At 45.4% G+C, this 23,959-nt stretch overlaps 2 protein-coding genes across 2 annotated transcripts; one reads left to right on the top strand and one right to left on the bottom strand.

Annotated features, from left to right (window-relative positions):
- Positions 1–3,585: 3,585 nt before the first annotated feature.
- Positions 3,586–11,504, bottom strand: LOC125549378 (protein DETOXIFICATION 40). Its single transcript, XM_048712810.2, has 7 exons — positions 11,058–11,504; positions 5,242–5,873; positions 5,111–5,167; positions 4,768–5,006; positions 4,350–4,468; positions 4,161–4,247; positions 3,586–3,850 (listed from the first exon to the last, which is right to left on the bottom strand). The coding sequence occupies exons 1-7, from the start codon at positions 11,331–11,333 to the stop codon at positions 3,767–3,769; spliced, it is 1,494 nt and encodes a 497-aa protein (XP_048568767.2). The 5' UTR covers positions 11,334–11,504; the 3' UTR covers positions 3,586–3,766.
- Positions 11,505–21,675: 10,171 nt separating this feature from the next.
- Positions 21,676–23,800, top strand: LOC125549380 (glucan endo-1,3-beta-glucosidase 8-like). The gene is made up of 2 exons (XM_087514201.1): positions 21,676–22,365; positions 22,454–23,800. Exons 1-2 carry the CDS (start codon positions 22,031–22,033, stop codon positions 23,610–23,612), a joined length of 1,494 nt encoding a protein of 497 aa, XP_087370327.1. The 5' UTR covers positions 21,676–22,030; the 3' UTR covers positions 23,613–23,800.
- The last annotated feature ends 159 nt before the right edge of the window (positions 23,801–23,959 follow it).

The raw sequence follows: 23,959 nt of genomic DNA on the forward strand, positions 1-23,959 counted from the left end.
GCACAAGGGGTTTTAAGGATTTTTCTTTTGTTTCCTTTTCCTTTCTGTTTAACTAGTTTTAGCCAGTTTTGTTTCGTTTAAAATTTTAAAATATGACAGTTATTTATTTACATGAACTATTTCTAGAAAAATGTGTGAACACCTTTATACAATGTGAACTTTTTTAGAATTTCTAAACAGTTTTTAAAGCAAGTGAACATTTTCGGAAATTTATGGAAAATCTATAAATTATGAACATTATTAACATTTTTTGAGTATCTATTTAAAATTCTGAACATTTTTACACAATGCTAATATGTTTAATTTTTTGTGTACATTTTTCAAAACGTGTGAACAATTTTCAATTTTTGTGAATATTTTTTAGAAGAAAATAGAAAATGAAACAAAAGGGAAAAGAAGAGACAGATACTCTGAAGAAAACCATTCAAAACTCCATAAGGAGCCCGGAACTTGACCGAAAGAACCACGACGAACCACTCGAGAAAGAACCATTAGCAATGAACCGTAAAAACCTCGTCCACCTCGCTTCCTAGCGGTGGCCTGGACTGTGTGAATCGCCGACAGTTTGATGCAATAAGTGTCAAAGGGGGATTTACATCACCTATTGTTGCAAATTAGAATTAGTGCTTGCCTACATGCACATGCCCGTGGGCCGCATCCCATCAAACGATTTTTTTCACTGACTTTAGTTAGAGTGTGTGATTTCTCCTATATTCGTTAAAGACCAGCATTTTTTTTCTGATTTTGGTTATACTTATGTATGAAAATTTGGGTGTGTGAAATTAAAGTAAGATGAACTATAAACATCTAGATAAGGTTGCCACTCGAAATGAATGTCCCACTCTTCATCGCAACATCTTTCTGTTTAAAAAAAACACTTTCACATCAAACGCATTTGTTTCATGTAGTTTTTTAACTAATTATTATTACTCTTCCGGCCTCTACGCGGAGAAGATGCACAAATTTGCAATATTGGCCAAGTTCCTTGTACTTACAATGTGTTCTTTTGTCCAATGTGTGTCCTATAGTAATTTGTTTGGAATATGAGTATTAACCCCTAAGATTTTTTTTTGTAAAACTCACGATGATGTAATATATGGGAAATTGCGTTTCCAATTGCAATGCCAATCTCGTAGAATGAAGACTGTGTGCATCAACAATCTGTGGAAATATGTTATGGAGAGCGTGCACCTCATCTATGCATCAACATTTGGGTGCTCGGTATGGTCAGTGCTGGTTTAGTCTGGCTGTCGGCGGGAGATAATCGGTCGAGCTATGTTCAACTGATATGGGTGGCAGTACAGTAGTAGGATTGAAGCAGCATGGGTGCATTTTATCATCATGTTCGCGTTTGTCATAGAGATTGAGCTATTATAACTTCTTTTCTATGAGTTGGCAATAATATATGGTCGTGTGCATCACCAGCATCACCAACATAGAGGCTAGGGGTTAGAGCATCTCCAGCCGCGCCCCCAACAGGCCCCCCCAGGCCATTTTTTCGGCGCCGGCGCCAAAAAAACGTCCTAGTCGCGCTCCCAGGACGCCGAAAAACGCCGGTTCGGCCCTTTTTTCCGCCCGGCGGTCACAGGCAGTTGGGGGCGCCGGCGCAAGGGAAAAGCGCGGCTGGCCCACGCCGTCAGGGGAAAAGTCAAGGTTTTCTTCCCCGACTCGCCTCCCACCCCCCGCGCCCTCGGCCGCCAATAGCTATATCCCGGCGCTGCCCGCCGCCTTTCACCACTAGATAGCCATTCCACGCCGGAAAAATAGCAGAGCTTCGCCGCGGCAGCCCCTCCAACAGCAGCTGGGCGTTTCCGGCCGCGGAGGGGCAGTTTAGCGGCGGGGACACGCCCACCGGGCGCAAGGTGTTCGGCGATTTGCCTGCCTCGGCGATGGACTTGGATGACGAGGAAGCGCTCGCCGCGCTACTGGAGGAGGAAGCCGAGGCCAGCGTCCAGGAAGAAGAGCATCTCATGCTGCTCGCCGCCCTCACCCAGCTGCTGGCGAGCAATGAAAAGCCGGGGCGAGGTGGCTCGGCGCCGGGGCGGGTGAAAGCAAAGAACCGGCATCGTCTCGAAGGCTACTGCATGCTCTACTCCGACTACTTCGCCGATGCTCCACTTCACGGCGAGAAAACATTTCGGAGCCGTTATCGATGAGCTGAAAGCTCTTCCTCAGGATTGTGAATTCCATCCGGGAGTTCGACAACTACTTCAAGTGCAAGATGGATTGCACCGGCGCCCTTGGATTCACCTCCATCCAGAAGTGCACGACAGCGATGAGGATGCTTGCATACGGAGTTCCCGGTGATACACTCGACGACTATGGGCGCATGGCCGAGTCCACCAGCATAGAGTGTTTCTACAAGTTCTGTTGGGCAGTGGTGGCAGTGTTTGGACCGCGATACTTGAGAACACCCAATGCGGAAGACACTGCTCGGATCCTAGCACAGAATGCAGCAAGAGAATTTCCTGGGATGCTTGGAAGCATCGACTGCATGCATTGGAAATGGAAGAATTGCCCATTTGCTTGGCAGGGGATGTACAAAGGAGTCAAAGGCGGTTGCAGTGTGGTACTTGAGGCGGTGGCCACACAGGACCTCTGGATTTGGCACTCCTTCTTTGGTATGCCAGGAACTCACAATGACATCAACGTGCTGCAGTGCTCTCCTGTCTTTGCCAAGCTTGTTGAAGGTCATTCTCCTCCGGTGAACTTCGAGATCAAAGGGCGGCACTACAACAAGGGGTACTATCTAGCTGATGGCATCTATCCGAGATGGTCGACATTTGTGAAGACGATCTCAAACCCTGTGCCAGGAGGCAAGAACGCCTGGTTTGCGAAGGTTCAGGAGGCTTGCAGGAAGGATGTCGAGCGGGCATTTGGTGTGCTCCAATCTCGATTTGCTGTTGTCCGGTACCCCACTCAAACTTGGTCGAAAGATCAAATGTGGGAGATTATGACTTGCTGTGTCATCTTGCACAACATGATCATCGAGAGCGAGCAAGAAGACCCAGTGTTTGACACTGAACCATACTACAGGCAGGGTCCTCTAGCCGAAGTTGATCACCAGCTACCGGCAACCTGGACTGCCTATCTTAGTATGCGTCAGGAGATCCGGGACCCATAGGTGCATCATCAACTGCAGCAAGATCTGATAGAGCATCTATGAAGGCTCAAGGGCGACGCCGGGCGCGACGGGTGATGAAATATGAGTTTTTATTTGTTGAACTATATAATTTGTATTGAACTATTTGTTGTTGTACTGTTTTGTTGAAATATTTGATATTTCTGTGATGAAATATGTGATAAAAAAATTTATGTGCATAATTGAACGCCGAACAACGGCGAACCACGCCGAATATGGGCCTATTGTCGCCCATATGGACCCTTTATTCACTGAAATGGGGTTGAAAAGTAGGCCAATATCAGCGCCTGGGGGCGACGACTGGACGGGAAACCGCCCCCCAGCGCCGATTTTATCGCCGGCTTGCCCCCAGAGGGCGATTTTTATGCGTCCTGGGGGGGGGGGGGGGGCGAACGGCTGGAGATGCTCTTAGATCATCATTTTGAAAAGAAAAACAAAAAACATATGCCCACCTCATGTCATTATGAAGCATGTCTGAAATCTTGATGAATGGTTCTACAACACAATAATCAAGACACATGAATTCTGCCTTCCAAATTAATTCCCCATACTGATGGTGAATCTCAAAGCCAGCTCGATTCTCGATTGTTAAACAAGAAATGTAGACCTACTCTGGACCACTAATTAGCTATTATCCGTGGCCGCCGTAAGGAGGGGCTGTTTCTTGGTATCATCCCACTTGTTCAATCTTTTATGCGCTTCCTCAACCTGAAGGTCAAATAAAACAAGTACATTTACGTAGTGTATCTTTATCAATGAATATTTTTAACAATTTGCATCGTCCATATATACTCCTAAGAAGGTTCTGAATCATGCGATAGAAGGCACAGTGGTGAGCAAACAAGAGGTCTGGATGTTAAATTTATAACAACTATGCAAGCTATGGCGATAGAGGTAGGTAGAATGAATCTCCGGACCTCACATAATTTAACTCCATTTTCAACATCAACACTTTTGTGAAAAATAACGGAAATGTTTGTCTCAACTTTCTGGTCTATATGTTTAGTGAAAGGGGTACCTCTTTGCTCCAATCGGTTCTGATGGTGACCCACAATAGAATGGCCGTCTGCATAGTCGTTCCTCCAATCATGCCACCCCAAATGCCCTGCAAGCAGGCATACGATGTCATCACCAAACACAAGTTAGAACACAGAAGTAAAGATTTTGTCGTCACCAAATATATATAGTGCAAGGATAAATCTATCACCTTTACGCCGAGGTTGAAGACAAAACCGAGAACAATTCCAAGGGGTACGCCTACGATGTAGTAACAACCAATGTTCACGTATGCAACAAATTGTTGCCATCCACATCCAACAGCAACACCTGATATTTGTATGCATGTTAATAAAGTTCAGTGACATGTTGTTTGAATAATGCGGTTGACATAAACATTTTCTGAAATGTTGTACTCCCTCCGTTTCTAAATATAAGTCTTTGTAGGGATTCCATTATGGACTACATATGGAGCAAAATGAGTTAATCTATACTCTAAAATGCATCTATATACATCCGTATGTGGTTCATAGTGAAATCTCTACAAAGACTTATATTTAGGAACGGAGGGAGTACTAATGGACTAGTCAAGAATCAAGATAGCACATGTTGGTGTACAGAAACTTCACCTGATAGTACAGGTTGTATGCCATTGAGAATGAGTGTGATGGCGAGGAGCGGGCAGAGATCCGCCACCGCGTCGGAAACTATTTCACTCTCTGTGAACAAGTAGCTGATGTGGTTGCGTAGGCAGAGCATCACAATGGCAAAGACAACAGAGATGGCTGCACAGAGCGAAGTGACGACCCACACTGAGAAAAATGCTGACCTGGGGTTGCCGGCACCAAGCTCATTGCTAACTCTTACACTGAAGTGAAAACATATCAATTCGTTAATTAGAGTACTACTATTTTCCAAGATGTCAGTATGCAATGATAATGTTGTCAAGTCATTCAGCTTAGAGTCGCGAACCTTGCGGCGGCGTTGAAACCTACTGAGATCATGAACACCCAACCGGAGATTGTCATGCTGCACAAATCGCGGGTTAATTACTAGGCAGAGGCACAAAACAACAGCAAGAATTATGGATGAATGGTACTCACCACACAGAAAGGGAATCCAGAGCAATCTCAGGGTTGGGGAGCAAGCCAGCAATGAGCACCAGGATCTGAAAGTACCACGTCTCCAGGCACAACATGACAGCAGACGCGGCGGAGAGCTTGAGGAAGGCCGGCAAGCCGGAGAAGGCCTGCCAGGTGAACCCGGTCCACGTCTCCCGGCAGGTCGGGCTCACGGCGATGTACGCGAACTGCGCCGCGACGATGATCCACCAGCTCAGGCTGAGCACCAGCGAGGCGCCGAGCAGGCCGAGGCCGGCCTTGTAGACGACGACCCAGCTGAGCAGCAAGTGCAGCACGAGCGTGCCCGTGGAGATGTAGGCGCTGGGCAGGACGATGCTCTGCGCCTGCATGAACTTCTGGATCGGGAAGTTGATGGCGTACGCGAAGATCTGAGGGATGAGGCCGTAGACGAAGATGGACGCGGCGTGGGCGATCTCCGGTGACTGTCCTAATAGCACGAGGAGTGGCTCCGAGAAGGCGTAGATCGCGGCGAGCGGTATGCCGGTGCAGCAGAGGAGCACGGCGGAGCGTTGGAGGTAGGTTCCGAGCATGTCGTACTTGTGCGCACCGAAGGCTTGTCCGCACAGGGTCTCCACTGCGCTACCCATGCCCAGCTGCAGAATGTAATGTCTTATGAGTGTGATAAATTGCGATTAGACAGTCAAACATACCTTTTAAAATCAATATTTCGAAACTAAGGAAAATAAATAAATAATCTATCTATATCTATACCTACTAATAAAGTAAGGTGCGAAGTTCAAATTCAAAATTCAAATCAAATCAAATCAAAAAAATAATAAAGCAAGGTGTGTTTCACCAATTTTTTCATCCGTTCACTGTCGAAAATATTTTTTTTCTATCCGAGATGGTACTAAATTCTTATGCGCTTGTCTGCTAGAAAAAGAATTTTCGTGCGTGCGTCACTCGCTTATTTTTCTGCCCATACAACTGGGTAAACTCTATTTGCCGCATGGGGCGATAAATAGTTGAAGTTTCGCACAGGACAACCAATAATGGGCAGGCCAAATTTTTTTTGTGCTTTACTTCTATTTTTATTCTCTTTTACCAATCTCTTTTTTCCCTTTCCAGTTTATTTTTATTTCAATATTTATTTCGTAAATTAAAAATTCCCAAAAATGTTCAGAATGAAAAAAACAAATTGTGGAAAATGTTTGGAATTCCACAGTTTGGTTTCTATTTTGAAAAACATCCGGAACCTGCAAAACGTTGCTCATTTTTTCTTAAAAAATGTTGTTTCCAAAATTGTTCAGGATTTCTAAAAAGAAATGAAATTCAAAAAATGCACCAAATTTGAAAATAGTAATGTTTTAGTGAAATTTTCAAAATTAAAAATAATGTTCGTGTATAAAAGATACACATTTTCTAAAAATCTTATGAATTTTCAACACATGTTCCCGTTTTTTAAAAATCTCACAAATTCAAATAATGTTCATGTTTTTCTAAAAAAGTTGGTCTTTTCAAAAAATATTTGTGAATTTTAAAAGATGTTCCCTGTCATATTCTGTTCGCATTTTTTCCAAAAGTGTATATAATTTCCAAAAAACTATTCAGGATTTAAAAAATTGTTCATGTGTCCTAGGATATTCAGAAGAGAAAATTCCTTATTTGACAAAATTTAAAAATCTGCTTCCTTATTTGACATTGAAAAAGTTTTTCTTCCTTATTTGACACAAGTTCTAAATTTTATTTCCTATATGACATTTTCGTCCATTTTAAATCTAAATGACACCTAAAAAGACTCTTTTGCCCCTCATGTGGTATGTGTGTAGGGGGCAATAGCGCACACACGCAGCATCAGTGCGAGGGCAGGAGCACACATGCAGCAACACATACACATGCACCAACACACACGCACGCGCACACACACGCAACAACATGCACGCGCACGTGCACACACACACACACGCAGCAACACACACGCACGCAGCACACACACATACACACACGCAGCAGCAACACACACGCAAGCACGCAACAGCACACACACGCGCGCGCGCGTACACACGCAGCAGCAAACATGCACACACACATGCAGCAGCAGCACACATGTGCGCATGGACCCACACACACAACAGCACACACGCGCGCATACACATAGCGCATGAGGGGCAAAATTGTCTTTTGAGGTGTCATTTAGGCTCAAAATGGATGGAAGTGTCGTATAGGGAATAAAATTTAGGATTACTGTCAAATAGGGAAGAAAAACTTTTCCAGTGTCAAATAAGGAACAAGATTTTAAGACAATGTCAAATAAGGAATTTTCTCTATTTAGAAACTTCATACCTTAAAATCCCCTCGATTGAAAAGAAGAGTAGATTGAATAACTCCTAGGCCTTCTCTAGCATACGATGATGTAACAAAACTCTTAAATGCCCTCAATCAATGAATGGAAAAATTCGAATGGAAAAATAACGGATTGATTTCTTCAGACGCGGTGAAACCGAGAAGTTAAATTTTCCTTTTTCGTGTGCACACAGGGTTTTGCTTGCACAGATAATTCTCACTAACTTTAAATGCATACTATTTTATCTGTTGTTGCAACGCACGAGCATACGTGCTAGCAGACTCTAAATAATACAAAGACATTCAATTCTTTTTTGGATATTAAATATTGAAGAAAACCTCTTGAACAAGTGGGAAAAGCCCATGAATTTGTTATATGGGTCTTGGCATCGTTAGAGTAGCATCTAGGAGGAATTTTCTTATAATTTGAGCCTACCTAATATCTAGACGGTGGGGAGAACGGCACGGCGGAGGTGGCGAGGATGATCTAGGAGTGTAGCATGTACCATTATGTATAATCGCATATCATCGATTATGAAGAAATTCTCAGACGCAAGGTGTCAAAAGGGGTGAATGTCTGCCCGCAAAAAAAGGAGTGAACGTCCTAACCAGGAACCAAAAGCACATGAAATTCGAGATGTCAACCTTAAGCATTCAAGGGGGTGATATACCCGGTGTCAGAGATTTCCAGGTGAAAACATTAAGAAAATGGATTTTTGGAGATTATTTGTTCGTCACCCCACATATATGAGATTAAAAAATATACTGTTTTTTCTTTTCTATCAATTCAGTTCCGCCCATAGCAGATAGACAGAAGCTGAGCTTGCCTAGAGGATCGATGAAGTGGGCCCAACCAATGAGGTGGTAGTGATCGGTTTTGGGAAGATGCACCAGTTTGTGGAACCTTCCGCCCGGTTTTGAAAAGGCGCAGTGTGTTTTTTCCCTGTGTTTTTCTCTATTATCTTTTAAGACCTTTTTTCAGATTTTTTTATATTCATCTTTGCTGTTTATGTACTAATTTACTTTTTTCATATACAGATTGCACATTTTCAGATACCCAATGGAAATATTTCAAATAGATGTTGAATTATCCAAATAAATGTCAAAAAAATTCCAAATGCATATTGAATGTTTTTAAATACAAGGTGAAATTTTCAAAAAACACATTATTTTTTCCAAAAAATTAAGAATGTTTTCTAAAAATGCAAAAATTGTTTAAACACTAGCATATTTCATGGCACAATAATATTTTATATGTTGTAAAAAAAGAAAAAATATATACATTGAATTTTTAACAGACATGAAAATATTTTCATTCGAAGAATTATTAGAAGTTTGAACTTTTACAAATTACATGATTTTTTTTAATTTTAATGAACATTTTATAAAAATGTAATGTACATATTTTGAAATATGTAAACAGTTTTTAAATATCATGAACATATTTTTGAATTATACAAACTTTTTTTAAAAATTCCGACAACAATCTTACATACCAGAAACATTTGCAATGTGCGGTGAACATTTCCATAAACTAAGTAAAGAAATTTTACCATAGCGGTAAATATTTAGAAGATTTTTGGTATATAAATTCAAGTAAGAAAAGAATAAGAAAAAAGTTGTATCAGGCCCGAAAGAAAAAACGATGGAACATTTGAAGCTTCTATTGAGCCAGCCCACCACAGGCTTGGCTGATGCAAGCACTTCTATCGTCTCACTAAAAGCGAGAAATAGTCGCACCCTTCTGGAAGCGCTTGATGAGGGGAGCTCCAACTTGAAGTGTGTTACAACAGAGTGTCACCTAGTTGACGTGTGTTGCAACAATATTTCAGCTAATCGCATAGCAACAGCAAGGACTGGGCCGGCCCACTTTACGCTCATTGTTGTATCGATATATATTATTCTGTTTTTTCTTTGTTTAAGTATTTTTCACTCAGTTTCCCATTTTGGTTTCCCAAAATCCTTTTTTTAGTGAGTAACTTATTGAAATTATGAGATTAATTTTTAATAAAAAATAATAATTAGAAAAATGTGAATATTTTACTTTGTGAAAGTTCTTAAATTTGTGATTTTGTTTCAAAAAATATTTGAATATTTACAAAAAAACATTTTTTTTTCAATTTTAGCAATATTTCTATAAACTGTGGACATTAAACAAAGGTATTAAAAAAGAAAAAGCAGGTAGTGAAAACAATGGAAAAAAGAAAATACCGGGACAAAATCTTGTAGAACCTTCCTGAAATAGGAAAAAATAGACTAGGACCTTACCAAGTAATTGGCGTGGTCCATCTCATGTGACTAGGTGTGTTTTCTCGACATTTTGGTCATAGAGAGTGACAAATATGAAATATCTTTTGATCAGGGCTGCGCGACAACACCGATCCACACATAGGCCAGTTCAGGTTGAGAGCCATGGAGCCTTTCCTTCTCGGTAGTATTTTTTTTGTCATACACTGGACCTCATTACCTAGCTGGCTAACTTAGTATCTCCCTCTCAAGTAAAACTTGGCTACCTTAGTAACTTTGTGTGTGTTAAGAATTATCAACTTTTCGATGGTAGAATCATTTTTTTAGCTTGATGGTAGAATCATTGCGGAGGGCTATATGGCTTAGGCAAATAATGAACTTAGAGAGTATGAATTTATATGGCAATGATCATATTCTAGTGAGGTAGTTTCGGACATGCCCCTGATTTTCCTTGCTCGGCCCTGTTTCGATGTAGAGGATTTGGGGCCAAATTGCGCACATGGTCCTGAGTCAAGATTCTCAGTTGGTAGCAAATTGATCATACATGACATCATGTCTAGTGCAACCAAGTGTGATTGAGACAATATTTATAGGGAAAATGAATATTCCAAATCACACGGGAAGTTTCCTAAGTATACAAGTGGCCTATAGGAGCCGGCGCGACTCAACAAGTCAATTTCTGTCCCGAGTCGATCGCCGTTGCAATCCATCGACTATACGCAACCGTAAACAAATCGACCCCATGACACACGAGCTTGGTTCTTGTCATCAATCAATGAGCAAACGTGAAATATACTACGTGCTCTTTTGGTTCAAATCAATGCTTCCCAAAAGTGACAGGTTGATCGAGCATTTCGATCTAATAAGCTGTGGGTAATTAAGAACAGCAACGACTGAGGTAGCGGTACTATTGTATATGTCCAACACTCCTGGTCAAATCAGCGCCCGTTGATGAGTGGTTAATCGAGCATCTCGGTCTATTCTACTCTGAAGCATCGGAAATATATACTACTCTTTCGGTCCAACAATGGCAGGCATGTTCATTGAACACACAACATTTTGGATCTAAACCAAAATGCAGAGTGTGGTTACACAGATACTTCCTCCGTTCCAAAATAGGTATTAAAGTTAGTATAAAGTTATGAGTCATCTATTTAAGAATGGAGGAGTAACTTTTTGAGATGAAAACAGCGAGTGGCGAATGATTTGGAGACGAGACGGAGGGGAGTCAGTGCGCGCATACGTACCATGAGGCCGTAGGCGAACATCTGGACGCCGGTGTTGCCGAGGGAGGCGGCGGCGAGCTCCAGGCTCCCGAGGTGGCCGGAGAAGATCTGCGTGGACATGGACATGAGGTAGTTGATCATGTACATGACCACCGCCGGCGCCGCCAGCCGCAAGAGCATGCCGAGCTCGATCGCCCCCGCCGCCCACACGCGCCCCGCCAGCGGCGCCGACGAGTCCGTCAGGATGCTCTCCAGCCGGCCCGGCGCGCCATGCTCATGCTCGTCCCCGTCCGCCATGCGAGGAGCTATCCCCTGTCGATCGATCGAGCGAGCGAGTGTCTGTGCTGTGTTGGCGTTGACTGAGATGGTAGCTCCGCTCGGCCAAGTCCGTCGACGGACGCTGGCGCATATAATGGCGCGATCTGTCTCTGTGTGTGTGTGTGTTTTTGCTCCTTGAATCAATGCGGCAGCTACCGACAGGTGAGGTGACCACTTCTTCTGTAGCTGTAGGCTGCTCACCACAGGTTGGTGTGGTAACAACTTGCCAAAGGTGTCCAAACAAATAAATAAAGTAAAAAAACTTGCCAAATCTCGCCGGCTCGCCACGATATTAACTGTGGCTCCGGCTGTACAGTGGGGCCCAGCTAGCCAGCGACGGACATACCGAGCGCTCAGCACTCAGCCGGTTTCCAAACGAGTGAATTCACACTCTAAAATATGTCTACATACATCCATATGTTATAGTCAATTTAAAATGACTACAAAGACAAATACTTGGGAACGGAGGGAGTACAAGCTACCCCTCCGTCCCATAATATAAAAGCATATTTTACACCAGTTTCTAATACAACCTCTCCCTATACACCTTGTCATCTTCTTCCCCGAGCTTCTAGAAGGATGTGAACTCGACCTTGCTATGCTTTCGTGCGCTCGATGTCTTCGGTGGCTTTGGTTCGCTTACAAGAGGCAGCGCAGGGTGTGGATGGACTTTGAGACTCCATGTCATGAACAGGATTAAGATCTTTTGACGTCACCAACATCCCTATCGGGGATGGCGAGACGACGAGCTTTTGCGACATGGCTGCAAGGATGTAAGCCCAAGGACATTGCCCTAGGAATTTTTTAGCTTTCCAACACCAAGAACTGCGAGCTGGACAAGGCTTTGCAAGACAACGATTGAATGAGGTGCATAGACCTGCAGCATGGCCTCTCGGTGGTTCATATCCAGGAGTTGTTTATATTTTCATTTTGTTTTGTTTATATTTTTGCAATATTCTAAATACGTATACTCCAAATAATAATTTACTCAAATTTTGAAAATGCTCATTGCACATTTAAAAAATGTCTATGCAACATAAAGTCATGTTTGCACTACTTAAAAAAATGTTCATAGCACTAACAAATGTTTTACATTTAAAAAAGGTACATGTGTTGCAAAAAAAATGTTTCGGTGTTGTTTTAATTTTTTACCTAATGTAAAAAAAGAATGTTCATATAATAAAAAATATCTCATACCATTAAAAAATAGTGTTCACGCTTTCAAAAATTATTCATCACATTTATAGCAAATTTTTATGTATTGTAAAAACTGTTGACGCAATTTTAAAAAAAATTTATCCTTTCAAAAAATGTTTATACGGTAAAACAAAAAGGGTCTACACTTAAAAAATATTTTATACCATTCATAAATTGTTCAACATGCATTGAAAAATGTTTTGCACGTACCAAAAAAAAATTTCAAACATGCTTGAATAAAATGTTTATCCTGTGTTCAAAAAATGTTCAACATGTACCCATGGAATGGTCCGCATGTATATGAAAAATTTACAACATGTGTTTAAAAATTTTGACATGTGTTTCAGAAAATAAAAGGAAAAAAGAAGGATATAAAAATAGAAAAACATAGAAAACCGATAAGAAAAACACATCGAAAGAAACGTACACAACCTTCTAACACCGATCCAAACCGGACCATGGAATCTTGCCAAAACAACTCAGGCCGCGCTTGGAATCTCGTTTTCTAGCTGATATACACATGTAAAATAAACCCCCGTAAAAGAAACCGTGGACGGCTGACCACGCGCTTGGACCGTCGTTTCAGCGGCGTAATAATTACACTGGTTTCCACAAATACACCTGTAATGGGCTGGTATCTGATACACCCTGCAGCCCATCCGATTTAAAAATACAACTCCTACTTCGCTGTCGGGTATTTAGTTGGAGACTGTTAAGATACAAGTGTGAAAATTTACAGGTATAGGAATGATCAAGCAATCCAATCGGGGCCTCAGTGGAGCTACAGTTTTGGGCCAGCATGCTAACCTCGTGCCAGTGGCCAGCTTGTCTCTCGTTGCAGGCGAGATAGGGCGCGCCTATGTCTCGCTTATAGCGAGGCAGACTGCTGCCTTCTCCGCGAGCATGCTGCAAGCTGCCGGTGCCGGTCCAGTAGGGACGTGAGTCGTCGATCTGATGTCATGCTAATTTCGTTTTTATTATTTATATTATCTTTTTACTTATATTTGAAATAAATATAATTAGAGAATATTTTACTTTCGAAAATTAAAACCATGAATTTGAAAAATCCTAACACGGTATAAATAATGTGAGCTCAAATTTAGGAAATGTTGATAGGTTTCAAAAAAAATGTTCGTAAAAATGAAAAATTGTCTCTGGGTTTCAAAATATATATGTGTTCTTTCGAATGTGTATACAATGTAAAAAAATTGTGTAGTATAAAAACTGTTTCGTAACATTAACAAAAGAACATGAAATTTTGAACATATGTTCCCCTGTTTCAAATTTTTTTGCGAGATTTAAAGAAATGTTTATACAAATGTAAAGAAATGTTCATGTCCTTCAAAGAAAATTTAAGTGAATTTGTTTTAAGAAAAACGCATACACGATGTAAATAATAAGTTGTGTAGGATATGAAAAATGTTTCATACCATTAAAAAAAATTACATGACAGAAATGTTCCCCCGTTTCAAAAAACAAAATCCTGACATTTACAAAGACTTGCATACAACTGTAAGAAAATATGACAGTTAAAATAATTATTTGTGAATTTTTAAAAATGCATACAATGTAAAAAAAAGTAGTGTAGTATAAAAAATGTTACTTACCAGTAAAAAAAGTACATGATTTTTTGAAGAAATATTGCCCCGTTTCAAAAGATTGTTTCTGACATTTACAAGCTTGTTTATACAAATGTAAGAAAAACCATGTCGCTCAACAGTAATATTTCAACGTATAGTTGATAAATATTGACCATGTATTAATAAAGTGTTCAAACATGTATTGAAAGGAAAATGTACATCGTGTATTTGAAAAATGTTTGACGTTTACAAAAATATATTTCACGTGTACACGAAAAAAATAGATATTCTGCACTAAAAAAAGTGGACATGTGTTAAAAAAAGATAAGCAATGAAAACCGATAAAAAAACTAAAAGGAGAAGGATGAAAACCGAGAAAGAAACAAAGAAAACTAAGTTATAACGAAGCAAAAAAATAAAAACAATGGAAACCGGTGAAAAACAAAGAAACCCAAAATATAACGAAAAAAATGAAGTGCTGAAGAAAAAAAACAAAAGAAAACGAAGACAGAAAAATACGATACAAAACCGATGGCAAAAGCACGTTGAAACATGGTCAATATTTCAGATAGTGTACACTTGCCCGCTTTATTAATAAAACATTTTTATCATATGTTTCAGATAGTATACACTATCCAAGTTGCCCCCGCGTTGCTCCCTCGGGGCGACTTGGGTGGCTCCAAAGTCTGCCGCCGGCCTCTCCCCTGACCTCGACACCACCAGAGAAACCACCGGCAAGCCCGCACGGCACCAAGGAAGGTGGCGGCGAGGCTTGCTGCTTCTGCCTCACACGAAGGGCATGGCGTGTCGGGGTAGCGGCCCCGGCCAAGGTGGGCGCGCTGTCACTGCGGCGGCGGGTGCTCGGCTGGTCTCCTCGACTTGCTTGGGCGGCGAGGTCCGGTGGATGGAGCTCGCGGTGGCCGAACTTCCTTTCATCGGTCGCCCGCCAGATCTAAATCGACCAACCCCATCCTCCTCACCCTCTCCCGTTCGATCTAGGCTCCGGTGTGGCCCTAGTGGTCGTCGTTTTGGCGGTGGGGTTCCTAGGACCAAGGGAAACCTATGGCTGCCGCCGGCGGCAACCACAACGACAACGACGCTGCAGCGTCGAACCACTTCTTGGAGGCCTCGTTGAGGTATCCCACCCCCACCCATCCTTCCCTGCATCTAGGTGAAAACTTTGGTCCTTCTTCAGGACGATGGTGGCGCTATGGCACCGTACCCCTTTCTGAAGGCGCCGTCCTTGGATCATTAGGTGGATGTCGTGTTGAGATGTGTTGGTTCCTGCTGTGGCGGCATTTCTCTTCATCAACTTCTCGTCATGTTGATTTGTTTCGTGTTCCTATCCTGAAGACGCGCTTCTCTTTCGTGGATGTGTCATGGCAACGACTGTTTCTTGTGGAGCTAAATGTGGTCTGTTGCAGCCGCTCCCATGGTACACATGGTGGCCATATGTGAATTCGGGTTCTTGGGGAACCATTTCGCCTGCCGACGGTGCGACGCCCTTCTGATTCGGGACGAGGAGGTTGTGGCCTTCTACGGCGACAAAGACATATGTCATTGTGCCCAGGTTGTTCATCATGAAGAAGTGGACTTGGGCCTTCTCCTTTTAAATTGTTGTTTTCCACAGGCTCGGTGGTTGCCTGGTGCTGGCTCTTTGGTGGCCGAAGACCTCGACGGATCCATCAAGCTCAGTTCTTCAGCTTCATCTGAGTCAATTGCAAGAAACCAGCACATTTGTGGTTAGGTTTGTAGAAAACCACCAACTCGTTAATCCGTTGCAGAAAACATTGAAAAATTTGTTAAGTCGTTGTAAAAAGCACTGATCGGGTGATTTGGCCCGTTCAATCATTTTCTGACAAGTGGGGCCGGATTGTAAGGAATTGACTTAGCAAAAAATTAGCACATACGCCCCTAGATCTAAAAAACAAAAGCAATCAGATCCTCCCCGGTGGAACACCAATGCCCTATCCACTACGCGCCACCGCCGCGCTGCTGCCATCCGCCGCCGCTCTGCTCCGGGCCGGGAGGATGAGGGAGGAGGAGGAGTGCAGCTGGTTTGCGCGCTTCGAAGAGGACCTGTCGGTGCCGGGCGAGCTCATGCTGCGCAGTCGCTCATCCCCTGCGATCTCGCCGCTGCCCTCGACACCCCCACACACAGGGGCGGCCCGCCAGGAGATGAACGGCGGCGCGTCGTCAGCCGCGGGCTCCAGCGGAAGCAACAAGGAGGAGCCGGCCAGGACCCTCAAGTGGCTGCGCCTCGTGTGGACGTGATGGAGACTCGACTAGATGGCGAGTCGTCGACGGCCCGATCTTTTACGGTACTAGCAGTAGGAACAAGAAATTCCGGTCGAGCAAAGATGCAAGAACGTAAGATCAGAAACTTGTGTCCAGTAGATTTGATCGACTCCACACGCAGCAGCAACAAAATCCCTTCGGATCAGTAACAAAGATATTTGATGTCCCCCGACATGGGACGTTTTTGAACTCACGACTAATACAAAAATCTGCCCTTTACATCGGCCGTAGCCAGCCTTTTATATAGGCATCACACATCCGATCAAACCGGCCCACGAGCAAAGCAAAACTGATACGGACTCTCTTCCTAACCATAAACCGAACAGGACTCCTAGTACTACTACGACTCCTCTAAATCTCACGCCTAAGGAAAAGTTCCTTTACCTAACAACCAAGAATTTACTAATTAACTATCCGGCCACGCTGATCACTAGGAACCAAAATATACCTTAACCGTACTATAGCACTTTGGATTTAAAACGCTTCTGCACGTAAACCTCATGTGACCTGGACTGAAATAGCACCGACAATTATCCAGCTTGGCGTACGAAAATTAGGCTTGACTTCTTCAGGCTCTGGTTCTGATGACGGTATTTTAAGTGCCATTGTACCCATCATCAAAATATTAGAATTTGTAATATGATCAGGTTTTGCTACGGCACTGACGGGCACATCATCCCCTCCTTGAATCAAAACCGTCCTCGGTTTTGCAACAATTTTACTGACCTTCTTCTTCTTCAAGGAAATATTTGTATCCACCTTGATTTCTTCCACAAACATAGACTGGAGCACACGACGTCTTCCGACATCCCAAAAGGAGTAAGTGTTCGACCAACCCTCGTGTGTGGCACGACGGTCATATTGCCATGGTCTTCCCAACAAGTGACATGCATCCATTGGCTCTGATACCACTTGATAAAGACTCGACTAGATGCAAGTCGTTCGTCGGTCCGATCTTTCACGATACTGGTAGCAGCACAAGAAATTCCGGTCGAGCAAAGATGCAAGACCGTAAGATCAAAAACTACCGTTGAATAGACTAGATCAACTCCACGCGCAGCAGCAACAAAATCTACACGGATCAGCAACAAAGACAATATTGGGTGTCCCCCGACATGAAACTTTTTCTGTTTATTGAAACTCACAACCGAAACAAATCTCACGATAACCCAAAAAACTGACCTCGTACACGGTCGGGACGTGCCCGTTATATAAGCAGGCCAAACCGACATACAAGCTAGCTTTATTCACACGGACTCTATCTCCTATTTAAACTAAGCCGGGTTTTAACTAATTAAATATCCGGCACCGTTGATCATGTTGGATCCTAGCTAGACTCAGATTGCTCACGTAACTAATAGCTGACTAAAAAAACATAAAAAAATAAAGGCCATGCATGTAACCTTTGGACTCTACAACTACGTACTAAAGAAACTTGCATATTTCTTCTTTCTTCAGAATGGATCAGAGCCTTTTTGGTGGAGTCCTAAAATTTGGTTTCACTTCTGGCTGGGGTGGAGGAACCTGGAGCAACATAGAACCAATTAAAAGGTGTTGCATCGAAGTACATTGGTCCAAGTTCTCCTTCTTCCAAATAGCAGACTGAGCTTCAGTAATTGAGTTAGCACTATTGGCTACATCATCCCCTCTCTCTTGGAGCGAAGCCGTCATCGGTTTCGTGGTAGCTTTGGGGACCTTACAGACATCGTTCTTGATAGCACTAGCGAACATCGGCTGTAACACATGTCGCCTTCCAGAGTCCCAAAAACAATAACGGTTAGACCTTCCCTCATGCGTAGCACGATGGTCATATTGCCATGGCCTCCCCAATAACAACTGGCATGCATCCATTGGTAGAATATTACAGATTATTGTATCGGTATAACCGCCAACCAAAAAATTGACACGCACCTTGTGAGTAACTTTCAGTTTGCCCGACTGATATAACCATTCGACACAATGCGGTTGTGGGTGCTTCTAAGTAGGCAAAGCTAAAGCATCCACCAAGTCCTTGCTTACCGCATTAGTGTAGCTTCCTCCATCTATGATCAACTTATAATTGGTTTTGTTGATTTTGCATTGAGTTTGAAAAATATTCCAACGCTGTCCCTTATCCTCAATGTGATCTCCTTGCACTCGCTGCACCATCAATGATGGATATGATTCGGCAGCTTCAAAACACGCAACCACATTTTTAGCATCCTCGGATTTTTCACTAGAATTGTCAGAAACTACCTCTTCATCACTAGCGGATGCATATCCATCTTTTGTGAGCAACACTCTTTTCTCATTAGGACATTCACGCTTCATATGTCCCCTTCCACCACACTTGAAACACTCTATGTCACTAGTGCGTCCGATCGACTGCACATTAGAATCAACCCTCGACAGTCCTGATTTTGAAGCATCCTTTTGCACGGAACCATGAGAACGATTTGATGTTGTCGTCCTGGAGCTAGGAACGACATCCTCACTCTTATGCTGCGAGCGTCACCATATGTTCAAAGTGTTACTGGGAACTGTGCTGATTTGGCGCCGCTTAATCTGTTGTTCCGCAGGCACAGCTTGGTGCACAAGATCTTGTATGTTGCAGTAGACCACCATCTCAACACGATCCTGCACCTCGATATTTAGCCCGTTAAAGAAACGTGCCATGGTCGCCTCCGGATCCTCCGTTGTCCCTGTACGTATCATAAGCAATTCCATCTCCTTGTAATATTCATCAACACTCATATTACCTTGAGAGAGCCGCTACAACTTGTTGTACATATCTCTTTTATAATGCTCAGGAACAAAACGTCGCCTCATGAACTCTTTCATCCCTCGCCAAGTCGTCGGGCGATGTCTTGAACGGCAAAATTGATTCCACCATATTAGCGCGTAACCGGTAAACTCAATGCCAGCAAGTTGAACTTTCTTCTCCTCGCTATAATGATGGGCATCAAAAATTTGATCCACACGCATCTCCCACTCTAAATAGCCTTCTGGTTCGCACTTGCCGGAGAACGAAGGGATTGAAATTTTTATGCGCCCAATTCCATCATCCACAGGCACACGCACAGCTTGACCAACTCGGTCATGCACTCCACCACGAACGGAAGTTTCAGTACGAGGCTCATAGTGTCGTGGTCGTGGCGCATACCCTGCCTGGTCAACGCCATCATCGAAACCATCATCTCCAGCATGAGGTTGTGCCGCCAAACGGCGATCATGCACGCCGGCATGTCCGTCGCGAGCAGGTGGTGCATAATGCAGTGGAGCCGCCGGAGCAGTCTGTGGTGGGGCAAAATTCGTCGCCGGCATATTGATGATGTCCGCCAAACCATCAAACCGAATGATTAGGACATCTATCCTTTTACCGAGCGCATCATGACATTACTTGATGTAGTTGCATGTGTGGTCAAAACCATCTCGAATATTTTGCGGAATATCATCCGCATACACTGGACGTACTATTTCCTCAGAATCAGCAGCAACCTCATCACCTTTGTTGACCGAGGTTGACATCTTGATCAACACAGTACCGTGAATAACCTTAGCTCTGATACCACTTGATGGAGACTCGACTAGATGGCGAGTCGTCGACGGCCCGATCTTTCACGGTACTAGCAGCAGGAACAAGAAATTCCGGTCGAGCAAAGATGCAAGACCGTAAGATCAGAAACTTGTGTCGAGTAGATTTGATCGACTCCACACGCAGCAGCAACAAAATCCCTTCGGATCAGCAACAAAGATATTTGATGTCCCCCGACATGGGACGTTTTCTGTAGTTTTATTGAACTCACGACTAATACAAAAATCTGCCCTTTACATCGGCCGTAGCCAGCCTTTTATATAGGCATCACACATCCGATCAAACCGGCCCACGAGCAAAACAAAACTGATACGGACTCTCTTTCTAACCATAAACCGAACAAGACTCCTAGTACTACTACGACTCCTCTAAATCTCACGCCTAAGGAAAAGTTCCTTTACCTAACAACCAAGAATTTACTAATTAACTATCCGGCCACGCTGATCACTAGGAACCAAAATATACCTTAACCGTACTATAGCACCTTGGATTTAAAACGCTTCTGCACGTAAACCTCATGTGACCTAGACCGAAATAGCACCGACAATTATCCAGCTTGGCGTATGAAAATTAGGCTTGACTTCTTCGGGCTCTGGTTCTGGTGACGGTATTTTAAGTGCCATTGTACCCATCATCAAAATATTAGATTTTGTAATGTGATCAGGTTTTGCTACGGCACTGACGGGCACATCAGGATGCCGCAGCTGCACAAGCGCCGGAGTGGCCTCTGGATCAAGCTCGTCCTCCTTCGTGGATGAGGGCGACGGGAAGTCGAGCAGGTGGACTCATCTTGTCGCCTCCCCCTCCAAACCCTCCGTTGACCACATCGGAGGAAGAGGGTGCTGCTCCTCTGCTTCGGCTCCTGACGCGTGCTCCATGTCGCTGACCCGACCGCCACCGTCGCTGCAGCACTGGCAGGCCAACGCCTCGGAAATGCGCGCACCCCGGCCGCCTCCTCGTCATCTGCTACGGCCGTGGTCGTCTCCTACGCCGACGAGGGCGTCGACGTGCGTACTAGATGGCAAGGCCAGTGCGCCGCGGTTGTCCACACCGGGGGCCTGATTGCCTTTTCTGTAAATATCTAGGGGTGTGTGCTAATTTTTTGCCAGTTAAGCTCCTTACAATACGGCCCCACTTACCAATCAGTGCTTTTTTTGTAACGACTTAGCAAATTTTCCGGTGTTTTCTGCAACGGATTAACGAGTTGGTGGTTTCCTGCAAACCTAGCCGCAAATGTGGTGGTTTTTTGCTATTGAGTCACTTCATCTTGGTAGTTGCTTGTATGGTCTTGGTTTGTGCACTATCGTGTTTTGCACCTTGTATCGACCGCCTGATGTTGAGTCTTGCTTTACTTCTTTTTTTCCTGTTGCTTGTAAGTGGCCGATCGATGTAATCTTGGTCGATTGATGGCTTTGTTAAATCAAAGTTGGACTAGGTTCGAATCTCCTCTCGGGTTCGGCCGATGTCTAAAACCGAAGCAAACAATGAACCAGCGAAGCAACAGCGAGCGAGTGACGAGAATGCATGAATATGGGCTGGGCGGGTACTGCAGCGCGGAGGAAATCCTTCAGTCAAGACCTGCTTCCATCTCGTGTTGAGCGAGATATATTTCTCGCGCGGTTCCCACATCCCCCAGGGCGTCTCCAGTTCAGTTGGGGTCGTTCGTTCCCACGTCCGATTTATAGAGGACAAATTAACCGCCACCTCTTCCGATCTAGACGGCCGGTGGTTACCTCCTCGCCGTAGTACTCTATCGTGGCGTCGCCATTGATTGTCCCAGCCGCGCCGCTCTCCATTTGCTTTTCCCCGGCCGTAGCAGCCCGGCCGGCCGGCCGGCCGGCCGATAGAGATCCAAAAAGTTTGCGGTTGTTCGACCCACCAGCTATAGATCGGTCGCTCGGAAAGTTGCCCAATTTATTCCGGTGGCACGTACACCCGCGCGGTACGTACGTGTCGGATCTCGGTTGGTTTCGTTCCTCTATTAATCGCGCGCGGCGTTTCCTGGCGATCCTCGACCGAGCAGAGCAATGGCGTGCTGCGCGGCGGTGGTGGCGGTGGTGCTGGCGGCCGCGGTGGCGGGGGCGCCGGTGGAGGGGCTCGGCGTGAACTGGGGCACCATGGCCACGCGCCGGCTGCCGCCCAAGGTGATGGCCCAGCTGCTCAAGGACAACGGGTTCAAGAAGGTGAAGATCTTCGACGCCGACGAGACCACCATGATGGGGCTTGCCGGGACCGGCATCGAGACCATGATCGCCGTGCCCAACGACATGCTCGCCGCCGTGGCCGCCGACTACCGCCGGGCCAAGGAATGGGTCAAGGTGAACGTCACCAAGTACGACTACCACGGGGGCGTCAACATCAAGTACGTGCGGGGCTTGCAGTTACTTCGTCATTTTCGTCCGTCTTTCTCGCAACTGATCTGATCTACTGGTTGTTGATCCATCCGTCAGATTCGTGGCGATCGGGAACGAGCCGTTCCTCACGGCGTACAACGGCACCTACGACAACGTCACCGTGCCGGCGCTCAAGAACATCCAGCGCGCGCTCGACGAGGCCGGTCACGGGGCGGCCATCAAGGCCACGGTCCCGGTGAACGCCGACGTCTACGACTCTCCGGCCAGCAACCCCGTCCCGTCGGCGGGGAAGTTCCGGGACGACGTCGCCGCCGTCATCACCGACATGGTCGGCTTCCTCAACCACAGCGGCGCGCCCTTCAGCGTCAACATCTACCCGTTCCTCAGCCTCTACGGCAACGACAACTTCCCCATCGACTACGCCTTCTTCGACGGCGCGCCTCCCACGCCCGTCATCGACAACGGCATCAACTACACCAACGTGTTCGACGCCAACTTCGACACGCTCGTCTCCGCGCTCGACAAGATCGGCTTCGGGAGCCTGCCGGTGGTGATCGGCGAGGTCGGCTGGCCGACGGACGGCGACAAGCACGCCACCGTGCCCTACGCGGAGAGGTTCTACACCGGGCTGCTCAAGCGGCTGGCGGCGCGGCAGGGCACGCCCCTACGCCCGCACGCCCGCATCGAGGTCTACCTCTTCGGGCTCATGGACGAGGACGCCAAGAGCGTCGCCCCGGGCAACTTCGAGCGGCACTGGGGCATCTTCACGTTCGACGGCCGCCCAAAGTTCCCGCTGGACCTCCGTGGCAACGGGCGGCCGGTCATGCCGGCGGGGGCTAGGGGCGTGCAGTACCTGCCGCGGCGGTGGTGCGTGCTGAGCCCCAACGCCACCAACACGACGGCGGTCGCGGAGAACGTGGCCTACGCATGCTCGCGCGCCGACTGCACGCCCCTCGGCTACGCCTGCAGCTGCGGCGCGCTGGACGCCGCCGGGAACGCCTCCTACGCGTTCAACGCCTACTACCAGGCGCAGGGGCAGGTGCCATTGGCGTGCGACTTCCAGGGCCTCGCCCTCGTCACCGACAAGGACGTGTCACGGCCACCCTGCAACTTCACCGTACAGGTAGTCGCCGAGTCGCGCGCCACGGCGGTCACCACCAACACAACCGCCGCCGAGTCTATGGCCCCCGACGCAGCCGCGGCGCGGCTGACCGCCGCCGTGATGGCTTTGTTACTTGTGCTCGTCTCGGCATAAGGGCAAGGAATAAGTGTTCGTAGGCCTGTAGATATATATATGTGGCAGTCTGGAAAATGATGTACGAATCTCTTTTCTTATTTTTGAAACTAAACTAAACTAGCAGGGTTGCGAGGGCATCATCTGTAAAGTCTTCGGAGTAATTCAGAAATATATTTTTGATTTTTAAAATGTGAGAATGAGAATCATCTGCATGCTCGGCTTGTCTTTCCACGCACGCAAGGTATTATGACCACGCCGACAACCCTGACACCTCCCGAGTCGGAATGGGCAGGCGCTGGATGCATGCAGCCGAGCATGGCATCGTTCTTTGAAGAGTGGCGTGGAGCGGTTGTGGCCGCCTGCAC

The sequence above is a fragment of the Triticum urartu genome, chromosome 3A, assembly GCF_056163025.1.
Source record: "Triticum urartu cultivar PI428250 chromosome 3A, HENAU_Tu73, whole genome shotgun sequence".
Classification (NCBI taxonomy): domain Eukaryota; kingdom Viridiplantae; phylum Streptophyta; class Magnoliopsida; order Poales; family Poaceae; genus Triticum; species Triticum urartu.

Excerpts from the sequence above, each read along its gene's own strand:
- LOC125549378 (XM_048712810.2), bottom strand. The coding sequence starts at position 11,333 with ATGGCGGACGGGGACGAGCATGAGCATGGCGCGCCGGGCCGGCTGGAG. Across the intron at positions 5,168-5,241 it reads CTGGATTCCCTTTCTGTGTG|CATGACAATCTCCGGTTGGG; the intron begins GTGAGTACCATT and ends CGATTTGTGCAG. Across the intron at positions 3,851-4,160 it reads GAACCGATTGGAGCAAAGAG|GTTGAGGAAGCGCATAAAAG; the intron begins GTACCCCTTTCA and ends TTTGACCTTCAG.
- LOC125549380 (XM_087514201.1), top strand. The coding sequence starts at position 22,031 with ATGGCGTGCTGCGCGGCGGTGGTGGCGGTGGTGCTGGCGGCCGCGGTG. Across the intron at positions 22,366-22,453 it reads CACGGGGGCGTCAACATCAA|ATTCGTGGCGATCGGGAACG; the intron begins GTACGTGCGGGG and ends TCCATCCGTCAG.